This window comes from Plecotus auritus, assembly GCF_963455305.1.
Source record: "Plecotus auritus genome assembly, chromosome: 5".
Lineage (NCBI taxonomy): Eukaryota > Metazoa > Chordata > Mammalia > Chiroptera > Vespertilionidae > Plecotus > Plecotus auritus.
In genome coordinates, this window is record NC_137776.1 from 63,370,712 (window position 1) to 63,384,207 (window position 13,496).

General features: G+C 34.1%; 1 protein-coding gene across 12 annotated transcripts in view; it reads right to left on the bottom strand.

The window, feature by feature from the left end:
• Nucleotides 1–4,414: 4,414 nt before the first annotated feature.
• GALNT13 (polypeptide N-acetylgalactosaminyltransferase 13) overlaps nucleotides 4,415–13,496 on the bottom strand; it is a 499,062-nt gene continuing 489,980 nt past the window's right edge. For 2 of the 12 annotated variants that reach the window (XM_080668531.1, XM_080668535.1), the window contains exons 13-15: nucleotides 12,674–12,703; nucleotides 9,197–9,394; nucleotides 4,772–5,150 (exon numbers count right to left, since the gene is read on the bottom strand). In XM_080668531.1, the coding sequence (XP_080524657.1) occupies nucleotides 9,209–9,394; nucleotides 12,674–12,703 (216 nt within the window). In that variant the 3' untranslated portion in view covers nucleotides 4,772–5,150; nucleotides 9,197–9,208. Of the gene's footprint in view, nucleotides 5,151–8,026; nucleotides 8,088–9,196; nucleotides 9,638–12,673; nucleotides 12,704–13,496 lie in introns of those variants that run through there. The other 10 variants (XM_080668540.1, XM_080668532.1, XR_013960616.1 and 7 more) reach the window with 9 other exon arrangements.

Genomic DNA, 13,496 nt, shown 5'->3' on the forward strand with positions numbered 1-13,496 from the left:
CATTTCTCAAGTGATGAAAACAGTGTAGGGGTAGCCAATATTTTCAGGTTTATTAAATCAATTTGTACTATGCTCTCACTGAAAAATAAAATTGTTCCTATTGTTTTATTGTTAGAGTTATTTTTCCCTCTTTTTACTTATTTATTAGGTTGTTTCTTTTTTATTTTTTTCCATTGATTTTAGAGAGGATGGGAAAGGGAAAGAGAGAGAAAAACATCAATGTGAGAGGGGAACAGTGATCATCAGCTGCTTCCCCCATGCTTAGCAACCAGGGTTTGAACCTGAAACCTGAGCATGTGCCCTGACCTGGAATTCACAACACTTCTGTACACAGACAATGCTCCAACCAACTGAGCCACACCAGTTTCTAAGCACCATGGAAAAACTGGATGTATGGGTTGTATTTACTAGAGTATACAGAGCTCCACTGGGAAACCTTGAAGTCTTTGCTGATTATCCTGCAGTCTTTTAAGCCAAATAACCTAGAACCTACTCAATGTTTACAGTAATAGGTGGTCTAACTTTAAATGCAAGCTGTGGGCCAATATTACTTTAAACCTGAACATAATCATAAGGAACTGGAAGTGAGGGGAGAATATGCTCCCTGTTTACTGCTGAAGAGGCTTTGCTTCTCTGAAACACTGTTTGTCCAATAATGCCAGAATGTTCTGTAATCAGGCTGTTTCCTGTTAATTTCTCTACTTTTGCTGCAGGCCTTTATTGCCTTTGGTAGTATTTTTTAGAAATATTTTATTTAAGTATGAAAGGTGGTGAGAAGTTAAATTTCCAAAGTTAATTATCTCTAAAAAGGATAATATATCTAAAGAAGAGAAGTTAATATTTCTAAAGAATCAATGTAGTTACTACAAAATGCTTAATAAAGACATTTTTCTCTTATGATTGTGCCCTTTTTATTACATTTTTGAGTGCTTTGTAATTGAAGACAGTGTTAGATTATATTAACAATGATGAGTCCTGACATCAGTGCATACAGCTGTATGATCTTTGAACAAGCTAAATTACATATCTGATTCTCTTTCTTATTATCTATAAACAGAGAAACTAAGAATAAATAATCTGTAAAGTTTTTTAAAGTTTCTACAATTGTTCATAGACTTGAACTTAGAAAATATATTTAATAATAGTTCCTGTGAAACAATAAAAATACATATGGTTTTTAAGAAAATGATACATGTCTCCCCCCTAAAAGTAAAAATCTTATTTATGCCATCAGGTGGTCATTAAAGACAACCAAAAAATAAAAATCATTGTTATCTTAATGAAGCAACTTATATAATGTAGCAGCATGTTTATAAAATGTCATATATTTCATTTCCATAAGGCAGGATATACTAACATAGAGAACAAAATATAGCCCATCCTTTAATTTGAGGAACAGTAGGAAGAAAATTATCATTTGGAGAAAGTAATGTACATCCTGTCTAAATATACTACTTGACTTCATTTTAAAATTTAAAATATTGTGCAAAAAATATAGGATACAGTAGCACTTAGTAACTTTAACAAACATTTTTTCAGTTCATTCAAAAATATTTAAAGAAGACTTATTATGTCCCAATAACTCTACTAGATCCTGGGAATAACACAGTGAAAAAAACTGACATTCTAGGGTGTGCAATGGTAATGTAGGGGGTTTGAAAGTGGAAAGGTAGACAGAAAATAAAGAAGCAAATTTACAGTTTGTCTGAGAATTTACAGGGACTAGGAAGGGCAGGGGGGAGAAAAGGGTTTGCCTTACTGATGAGATAAAATTTGAGTAAAGACCTGAAGAAAGTGACCAAGAAAGCTCTGTGGGCAAAGGGAACAAAAACCTAAGACAGAAACTTGGTTGGCAGCCAGAGTGGAGTAAGTATTCAGAAGTGTGTGTGTGTGTACGTGCTCATAGGAGTGTCATTCATGAAGGACTGTAAAGACCACTATAAGAAGTTTGGGGAGACATGAGAAGTCATTGAGAGTTGTGAGCAGAGAAGTGACACAATAAAATTATGCTAAATAGAATCACTGTGGCTGTTGTATTGAGAAAAGACTATTTAGGAGCAAGGGCTGGGAAATTAGGGAACCAAATTAAAAGCATGTTGCAGTTAAAAAGGTTAAAGCTAGTGACACAGAAGATGTGGTGGTAAGTAGTTGGTTTAGAATAAAATGGGATTTCTGATGGATTAGATGGAAATTGAGAGAGAAAGAGAGGACTCAAAACTGACTAGGTTTTTGATCTGAGCATCTGGAAGACTGGAGTTGCAATGGGGGTGACCTCAGAAGAGGAAGTTTGAAGTCATTTGAAGGATCTATTAGTCTAGAAAAATAATAAAGTATAAGAATCCAATCATGATTTTAATTTTCTGTACTGAATACAATAAATATTTTTGAAAAGAACATTGAATTAGCAAATGCTTTCTAGTTTTTGGTGTTTTCTAATATTTTATGTCATTTTTTGTTTGTTAGACACTCTAATAACATATGCTCATACCATCTGAGGATTCTTGGAAAATTCTTCTCTGGCATGAAACTTGTGTCGTTTTTATTTCTCTTGTATTTTTGCTATGACCATAATGAACTTTCAGATATTTAAAATACTGCTGAAATGTGTCAAATTCAGTTTGGATAGAGTAACCATTTTTTAAAAAATTGTCTTTGACCATTTTCTAGATAACGTGTATTTTGATTGACAAATCCACAATAAATGGAATATATTATATTAAAGAGTCCTTGAATGTTTCAGCTTTATAAACTTAAGGGCAAATGTGCAGGGACATTTAACTTTAATTTAGTGCGACAAGAGGAAAGGGGGAGAAAAAGAGAGTCCTCAGGTGACTTATAAGGCCACTGTCAATTTAAGGCAGTGGTTCCCTACCTCTGGAGTGTCACAGTTTCCTTATAAATTTGCTGTAAACAATGGATTTTCTACCAAAAAGAAATGCCCAACACTCAAACTTTTGCTTGTAATTTTAAAAGATTTGGGGATACTCAGAGACCTCAAGCTGATGAATGTCTACACTTTTTGTTGTTTAACTTTGCAACAGGTCTTTATTTTTTTAATTTCTATTACAGTGTTTGAAACTTAAAGAAATAAATTTTCTCTTCCAATTTGGATGTGTATATAAATTTGTCTAGACTCAGCACAATCAATGCCACGGTTTCTTGGCATATGTCTACTCTGAAATCATGCTTTGTTGTCTACCCAGCGGTCCTGAGAACATAGAAAATAGCCAGAGTTTACAGTTCTTGGAAAACTAAAAGCAAATGAACTTAGGAAGGAAAATCAGTGCAGAAAGGATTTGATTCACCTTCCCAGGGTCTGCAGTTAGGAACCCAAGCTGCTTTTGAGGGACATCCAGTTTGTTTTGGGAGCTGGGACCTCACACTACTTCCGTTGTTCATCGACAGGCAGTTCCCACTAAAGTTGGCTAATGACAACCCTCATGCCCTATAGTTGGGTATCGGCTCTTTTAAGAATGTCTGCACTTTGAGAAGTACACCTGAAATGCTCCAGCTTGTAGAATTTTTCCTTAGAGTTTTACCAGTATAAAGCCAAAGAAATAATGCTAATGCTAGCAGGAAAATCATACAAGATTTTACTGGCCTTCCAGAGCTTTTTAAGAAAAGATGAGAGCCAAAAATATGGCAGGATGCTTCTTCCATTCCCCTCCTGCCCCTGCCAAATTTCTCTTGGCTGCTGAATGTATTTATTAATGACTAAAATACATATGTAGAGCTACTTTAAGGGTTTGAAATACTAAATGGTGTGAAATACTAAAAGTTATTAGCTCAATTCTCACTGATAGAGTTTTCTTCTTTTTAGTATCTTCTACTCATTAATTTTGAACACAAAGGGCTTTAAGATGGAAATAGAATGCATGAAGTTAGCCTAACATGACTGTGCTCCTTGAGCCATAACTTGCGGCAAATGATATCTAACAGATTAATTAAAAGAAAAGTTTCATGGATGTGTACTGAGTTCATTCCCTTAGTAATGAAAATTTTAGATATTCTAGCATAGCAGTGAATCATTTTTTTAAAATTAAAATGGTAATAGTGACCTAAAATTTTTAAATGTAGGAGAAAAAAATCAGGACTCTCCACCCTTTACCTACAATTCTGTACAGCATAAGTGACAAGCCACAGTCTCTACAGTGAAGAGAAAAGGACTGCATGGTTTATATGAGACAAAGATAGTTGTTAAGAATTGAGTTTCCAACTTCAACTCTAGAACCAATATGACTGTTAAACACTCAGCCTGTGAGAGAACTGATTACCACCTAAACAGAATCTTTTTAAATGATTCAATTGTTGCAGTTTAGCTTTATCATCTTGCTCCCCGCCACACCTAGCTTGATGCTTCTGATTTCATGTCCTTTAAATTGAATTTTCAAATTCTTCTCCTCTTATTTTGTTTAAATGTGATGCTTTTATAAGAACTCCGTAAGTCAAGGTCCAGTTTTTTTGTGTTTTTTTTTTTTTCTGGTACAAAACTTGGAACTCATTGTGTATGATGAATTCATTGCTCAGAAATAATTCAATGTGTGGCCTGCTGTTGACAAAGAAATTCAACATGTTTCCACGAAGGTCCAGTAGAAACAGAGTGAGTTTATAAAATGATTCTATTTCATAATGAAGATATTTTATAAGGCATTTACATTGTCTCTCTTTTAATCACTATGAAAATAAAAAATAAAAATACCCCTCCCACAACTAATCCTGTGACATGAGGGCAATAAAGAGTTGTGTGTTTTTTTAAGCAAACACTTCTTTTAAGTTTTTCAAATGTTTAATAACAGTTTGCTGTTATTCATATTTTTATGTGCTTTTGATCAGATACAAATTTTGTAGGGAAATAAGCAAACATTCCTAAAAATGAATTATAAACAACTGTGTTTTAGAATACTAAAAGGATTTTAAAACTTTCAATTCAGCAAAGTTAATCTTTTTCCTTAATTGAAATAATGGAAAAACAAAAGTGCAGACACTTTCATGGCTTGGGGAAATGGTCTTCATGCCCCCAAAGTCATGTTCCTCAGCAGCCACTGCTGGGACCTGCTGCCACTGCAGTCCTGCATGGTAGGCACCATTTTGTCTTCTTCAGAAGGTTCATCGAGACACTGGTTACTGTTCACATGCCTCAAGGTGAGTCTCTGGAAAAGATAACCCATAATCAGTGCAACATATTGTATCTTAACTTCACTAGCACATCACATTAAATCTGCCCTTTAAAAGACCTTTCTGATTTTTTTTTTAGTATAAACACCGTGATATGTTTATAAAAGGAACTGTGCACAGGTGGTTGTGAATTAATTACTATACAACTTTCACTGTCTAATATACCTTTATTTGCAGATGGTTAAAGAAATTAGCCAACATGTGTTCTGCATGGCCAAGGATTCAGGTTCCTTTGCAAAAGGCCCATTTGGGAGCTCTGAGTTCAGTCCACGGCTGTAAATATTAACAAGCTTTCACCAAAGCTTAGTTATCTTAGGCATGTGTTATTCAGTAACCATTTGGCAAACATGCAAAGAGATGTCACAGCTGTGACCCAAATGAGAAAACTGCTAGATGTTTCCAGTTCCAAATACTAAACAGGCCATAGTCTCTGTGACTGAGAAATTCATTGTAATTGAGTGATTATCACAGTGAAGACCTGACTTGCTTGATAATATGCTCACCATAATTTGGTTTGCATTTCTGAAAATCTTTAAAAAATTTAATACTAAATTAAGTCAGGGATGTGATTGTCACATATTTTTAAATTTATATCTATACTAGAGGCCCGGTGCATGAAATTCGTGCACGGGGTGGGGGGCTGTCCCTCAGCCCAGCTTGCACCTTCTCCAATCTGGTACATCACTCTCACAATCCAGGACTGCTGGCTCCCAACTGCTCGCCTGCCTGCCTTCCTGATTGCCCCTAACTGCTTCTGCCTGCCAGCCTGATCACCCCCTAACCTCTCCCCTGCCAGCCTGATTGATGCCTAACTGCTCCCCTGGCAGCCTGATTGCCCCTAACTGCCCTTCCCTGCCGACCTGATCACCCCTAACTGCCCTCCCCTGCAGGCCTGGTCCCCCCCAACTGTTCTCCCCTGCAGGACTGGTCCCCCCAACTGCTCTCCCCTGCAGGCCTGGGTCCCCCCCAACTGCCCTTCCCTGCAGGCCCAGTCGCCCCAAACTTCCCTCCTCTGCTGGCCTGGTCACCCCTAACTGCCCTCCCTTGCAGGCCTGGTTCCTCCTAATTGCCCTCCCCTGCTGGCCATCTTGTGGTGGCCATCTTGTGTCCACATGGGGGCAGCCATCTTTGTGTGTTGGAGTGATGGTCAATTTGCATATCACTCTTTTATTAGATAGGATTTTCTTTTCTTTATAATGATGGTATTCATTAATAAGCATCATCTCAGTACCCAAATGCTGAAATGTAATTCAAAAAATTACATCATGTTAACTGTCATTATAAATCTTCCCTTTTGAGTTCACATTTACATTTTGAAATTATGAATTTTGGACTTTACAGATATACATTTTAAGTCCGCATGCGTTATACTAATTTATGCTCACTAATTACGCACATGTTTGCTCAGTTTCATGGGCAATGCCTAGAACCATACTACACAAAAAACTTCCAAGAAGAGAAGTATTTGAATGCATGGGAGGTGATTTGCAGCTATATCTTGTTTCAAATCACCAAAATTAAAGGTAGACAATTTTTTTTTCTGGCTCATACAATTATAATTGAAAGTTATATGAAAAAAAAATGCAGGGGGAATGCAATAAAAATGGTGGAGAAACACTGCCTGGACCAGTGATCGGCAAACTGCAGCTCGCAAGCCGCGGTTTGCCGCTCTGTTGACTAATGAGTTTGCCGACCACTGGCCTAGACAATCGTAATTTGTTTGCATTAGACCTATAAACATTGTCCTGAGAAAAGATGGAATGGAAACTAGGCGGAGGATGCTTAATAGACAACAAGCAGGAAATTAAAAAAGCAAGGTTGTCAGATATGAAGAAGATTTCAAGACTGAGGCCTTTGTTGTTGCTCTTTCAATACAAAGAACCAAGCTCTTTTTACTAAAGAATAGAGAAAAAATGAACAAACATAGGCAAGAAGGTAGTTGATTTATGCTTATGATGACAGAATTATGTTGTTGGTTTATGAACCAACAGCCAACTTGAAAAAATTCAAAACAAAACAAAAATAATTTTTTTCTAGCAAGCTGTAGTTAAAATCAACAAAATATTCATTTTTGTTACATACCTGAGATCCTCTGTGTACATAGTCCTTTTAAAAAAGCTATTTTCCCTTGCTTGCTTCTATTAGATTCCTTTTTAAAATATACATATATGACTTTAAGGATCAAAACGAATATGTTGTCAACTACATAAATAGGGATACTTCTTAAAAAATATTAGTAAGTGTTGTTCTGTCTAAAAATGTATGTTTTCTTTGAAGGAATTCATTAGTAGTCAAAAGCCACAGCTGTAGAGATAACAACCAACCAATCAACCAAAACTCTCTCATTTTTAATGTGCAGTAGAAACAGCAGACATTTTAGGGTCAGGCAACCCTAAGTGTAAATTCCCACCCTTTCTCCCCCACTTACTGGCTGTGAAAACTTGAGCAAGTTTTTAAATTATCTGAGCAATCAGATTCTTTGTGAGAAGATGCTCAGTTAAACTGATGAATACTTAAAAATGCCCTTTTCTTTTCTGATTAAAAAATTTGACTTCAGTCAACTCTCTTAACTCTGACCCCTTGGCAACCTGATAATGGTAAAATGTTAACTATATTTCTAGGCAACATTACTTATGGTAAAAACGACGGCTGATTGATAAACTGTATCTGCATCTAATCAACTTCAATAAAAACACCTCATAGGAAGCCAAGCTGGGCTTCTCTAAGTGCAAAGACTTGGAGTTTTGCATGTTCCATTGGTTTACTTGAAGCTCTGCCGATGGGATTGTTACAGAGACACTGCCTTCTGAGAGGCATAAGGCTATGAAGCCAGGTTGTTTCACACACCCACCTGATGTGGCTCTCATCCCCCTTGCACAGGGCTGCCAGCTCCCATGAAGCAGTATGAATTGCTACAGGAAGTGAGACAAATTCTGTTGAGAAACAAGGTGTGGTTTCTACCCTAGAATTCTGTCCCTTGTTGGCTATTGTGTCTACCAGTTAAGGTTGCTTTAAAAACAAACTAAGATAATATATGTAAATCGCTTTATACATAAGTTACCTCTGTGTAAAAGGACCAGACTTTTCCAGCTTCCCAACAGATGTTTAGAATGCCCTAATTCTAACCTAAACAACACTCTTCTCTCCTCTCCTCTCCATACCTCTATTCCCAGCCTTGTCATAAGTATTCCAAGCTCAATTCCAACCTTTGATGGTTCATCTGAACCAGAACAACTCCCTCCCTAACTTCTCATGTGTTTTCATAGCAAGGTATTGGAAAATATAACATACTTTATTTACGAAGGAAAATGAACACCTTAAGACCAATTGCACTCTTTACAAGAATTCCATACCAGTACTTTTTTAGCGTATGCTTAATAATGATTCATTTTATTGCTTACTGAGAAGATATTGACAAATCATGCAAGTGACAGAGAAAATGTACATCTTATATGCTTTATTATTATAATTATATAATTTAACCAATAATCTTAGTCTTTAATAATGCATTTGCTTAGTATCAGCTTAAAATAATAAATTCCATAAAGGATATGGTTTATCTGCACAAAACCAAAGTATCTGAATTGAAAATAACAACATTAAATAATTCCAATGTTCCAAAAGAAATATTTTGGCTATCCTAATTTTTCTGTTTTTAATTTTCTTAACCGTTTTTCAGCTCTAATGCTGAAATCTATTGTCGTATAGACATGACTGTAGTTATCCTTAAAAAAAAAAAAAAAGAGCTAATATGTGATAATACATTTCATCAATTATATTTAGGCATATCTATTTAAAATAAAATAAAATGGAAAATACCTACTAATTATTTACAGACTAAACACTACTAAATATATGCACACTCCAAATTAAGGAGCAGCTAAGAAGTATAAGACAGAAAAATAACTCCATGGAGAAATAGCACATAAAGATTTTCCTTAACCACATATTAGAGAAGTAAATTTCTAGATTTTGATAACAAAAATACTAAACTAATATTAGTAAAGTCTGCAACACAAACCTCCAAAAATTATTAGAGGATGTAATCAGTAGGATTCTCAAAAATAGTTCTAAAAACTTCTGCTCTTGTATAGTTTCTTAGTAGCCATTTTTGCAAAGGGCTATCATTACATATTTCCACAGTGGGCTGTTGGGAGCCATCAGTTACTTTTCTTACTGAGAGACAGGACTGGGTGGTTATGTGAAGAAGAGTGTGGGTCTGTTTGACAAAGAAAATAATGAATAATGACAAAATCAAATACAAAGGCAGTAACCAATCAATCACTCTCTAGAACATACAATTTCTACTGGATAAGAAAGGAAGGCACATGTCACAATAATCACATCCACGGAGCTGTGAGCCACATCCTTTCACACGGCTTCAATATCAACTGTATTGGCAGGAGTAAATGAAGATGGGACTGAGAATATGGAGCAGAGTCTGAGATCAAATGCTGAAAAACTTAGATAGAAAAGGTGGTATTCTCAGTGTCCATGCTAGTAATTAAATGTTTTTAGTGCTACATGCATTATTTTGTCAGTATGGATATTCAAAACCATTGACTAGTCCACAGAGTTTTCAATCATGGTCTTTGGCTTCCTCATTCCTTTGCAATAAACTTCAGTGGATGCCAGGAGAAAATCTAAGGGATAATTAGCTATAAGGCTTTGCTTTACTTTGCACTCAAACTGTTTCCACTATGTCTTCACAGGGCTAACCTGGTGGTGTTAAAAATGTCCCACATACATATTATCACATTAATCTAAATTCCAAAGAGGAAGTTAATGAAGGAAGGAAAAATAAAAATATCAAGTCCATTTTGGGCTCTTAATTTGACTTCATTCTCCAAACACAATTTTTAATTAATTTGTCTGTTTCTTATTTTCCATCTATTTTCTCAGAAGGAGCATACTCCAGGAAGGCCAGGGATCATGACAACCTACATCATCAAACCCAGTGCGGCACATAGGAGGCACTCATAGGTTTGTTGATTAAACCACTTAGTGAAGGGCTAATGCAGAAAAACATATTTTGATAAAATTAACTACATATTTTGGGCACCTTAATGGACACAAATAATTGGATTTTCAATTTCAAGGACTGCCTTCCTACAGTAAAATGGTAAATTAAAGATTTATAAAAGTAGGAAAGGTAACATTATCACATGTAATACATTTTTATTTGTAAAACAGCAATTAAGTATATGGTTTGATTTGTTAAAGAGACTAGTTTGGGGATTTTTCAAAAAGCCAAACTTGAATTTCCTATCTATATTGTTATTTTCTATTTATATTGTTTAAAATTTCTACTTTGGTAAACCTCTACCCTCAATGATTTTTTTGTTTTGCAATGAACTTTTCTTAGTAAATTTCATGTTGACATCAACGACCCCAGTGTTAGTGATTCAGAACTTCATATGCCGGTAAAAAAATTATAAAATAAATTATAAACTTTTCCTTGGTTTGAAACAAAAACAAAACTTGATTTTACTTATGCTCAGGAAATGTAACTCAGAACATGAATACAGTATAAAATTTTCCATAAAAAATACATTTGTAATATTTTGACCCAGAATTTTTATCACATGAATGACTATTAAAAAAATCAAAGAATTTTCACTACAGGTACTTTAAAAATCCCTAAGTACAACCTAGGTACTTTTAAGAAAAATTAGAAATCTCAAACAACTCCATTAAGATAAAAAATATTTTCAATTTAAAAACATTTGGTGTTTTCATTTATTTGAAAAATAAGTTTATTTTTTCTGAGTATTTTGCCTACAGGGGATACCAATTATTATTTTATGTTTTCTAGTAAGTAATTTTTATCACATTCTGCAAATTTATGTAATAGAGGTCATCTAACTAAATACCCTTCAATTTATATTGTGGACATCTCTTTTATCATTAAAATAATCTAAAAACACAGGAAATAAACAATTTCTACAAAGTAGATTTGCCAAAAGTCATTTAACTTTTTCATTTAGGGGCAATCTCTGTCCAGTTTGGAGCTATTGTAAAGAATGCTGTGATAAATATCTCTCAACATATCTCTCCACATTATAATCTTTTCTTTAGAAATAATTAGTAGTAGTAAAATCACAAGGTCAAAAGTATAAACATATTAATACTAGCAAATTTTAAAAACTATCTAAAATAATTATTCTATAATAGCAGCAACAGCTAATATTTCGTACGCTTATTATGTGCCAGGATAGTGGTTGTCAGTTTTACTGCATATACAGCAACGATGTGTGTTGTCATTAAAAACATTGCTTGACAGATTGACAGGAACATAAAAAAAATGAATGAAAAAACACCCATGAGATAATTTTTATGTATGTGTTTTTGATAGTTCCTTAAATTAATGTTTCTCATTTTTTTTGGCTATTCATATTTCTCCTTTGCTATTTATTCAAGATCTTGCATCTTTTCATATTGGGTGTACATTTTTTTCTTAAAATTGTTCTTTCTTATATTTGTTGCAAATGCCTCTCACGGCTGTAGAAGACTCAGTCATGTTAACTCAGCTTTGAAGGCAATGTGATATTCAGGCTGACATGCAGCATACTACCAAATATCTCTTCCTATAGCCTTATTTAACATTGACTAGAAAACAGGGTAATATGACCACTAACCTATTATAGCACTACTTAGTTTTTCTTCTCTGAAGTAAAAGAATTAGTATTTCCTGGGATTTATAAAATTTTAATAATTGTATTTTAAAATGATAAGAAAAAGTGAATACTTCCTGCCTTTAAACTTATTTGTATGTCTGCACCTAAAACAAGATATGTCATAGTGTTTCCTTAAATCAACTCTGTTGAAGATATAATTGCTACTGAAAACCAACTGAAACAGGCTAGGGAAACAATTTCAGAGACAAAATAATCAGAAATTATAAAATGAGACCTTTGTACCTTTGTATTAAAATAATCAAGAAAAATTTTGAAATTTTAATGAACAAACAGAAGTGACTGTATAGTTGACTGAAGAACCAATCATACAGGTCTCAGTTTAAAAGATGCCATATTAAAAGTTTAAAATGAAACCTAAATGATTATACATAGGGATAAACAAAGTAAGATTAATTTATACTGTTATGGATATTTAATTTAATATTATTATTGTAAATACAATAGGATTTCCCCTATTGATCAAGTACAGAATAATGGTCATTTAAAATTAATATAATAAAGTTGTTATTCAAAATATTAAATGTGATCTCCAGATAAAGTGACTTGTGCATTTGTTAAAACAGAATGAGTAGTTTAATAAATCAGTAAAATGCTTAATAAATAAGAACTAAAATTGTAATACTAAACTATTAAATTTCTTATTCACTAATTTATTCTACATAAATCTATGGGTCAATAGGAATATGAAAAGGTAACACTTGTCTGATACAGGCAGCCTTCGAAAAGCAAATCAAGCAACTATTTTTATTAGGAGTGCTACACAGGGAAATGGCTGGGTTGCCAGTTAATAGATCACTTACCTTGAAATTATATTCCCATTTACCTGCTTTCTGATAAGGTAAATAAGAGAGGTAATAAGTATACATATTAGCTGCTGTGGTTTCAGTAAATACCAATCCAACATATTTTACCTACTAAAAATAAATTCCTTGCATTATGACTCTGAAACACTTGATACAGATGGATATTGAATTCATAACAATATTTTCTCAGTCAACTTGCTCAGTCACATGAAAAACAAGACTTATTTTTAGCATCATATTTTGCTCCCTTTTTATTTTGTTGCATAGTGTTTGTTGAGCAAAAGTGTTCTGTTCCAAAATTAGACTGTCACACTGTATGTAGCTGCCTGGATGCTCAAAAGAAACTGTGATTATGTGCACTTATTGCAGGAAAATGCGAATTTCAAATGGATTGAAACATGATTGCAATGTTCAAATACAATATAAGAAAACCTGAATTAAATAGAATGGATGAATGACAGCCCCTTATGAAAATAATTTTTAAAGTGGTTCAGTGAGATGAAATGTAGGGTTCCACCGCTCCCTTTTTGACTTAACTCTGAGTCAATGGGTTTTCATAGCACCAAAGTGTTCAGGTAATTTATTCAAGTGATTCTAGATCAGGTGAGGACTTTGCAGATTTGCTAATGATGCTCCGTTGCCCCCAAATCAAACATGTTTAGCCAGGAATAGGTGATACTGAGTTAAATTTATGGTTGTGTTATTTAAGAAATATTTCAATAAGAAAATAGGGCATTATATTTTTAATCAAAGTTGACCAAAGACATATATTGCTTACCAACATGTACTCTATTTCATTCAAATAAAAGTAGAAGCAATT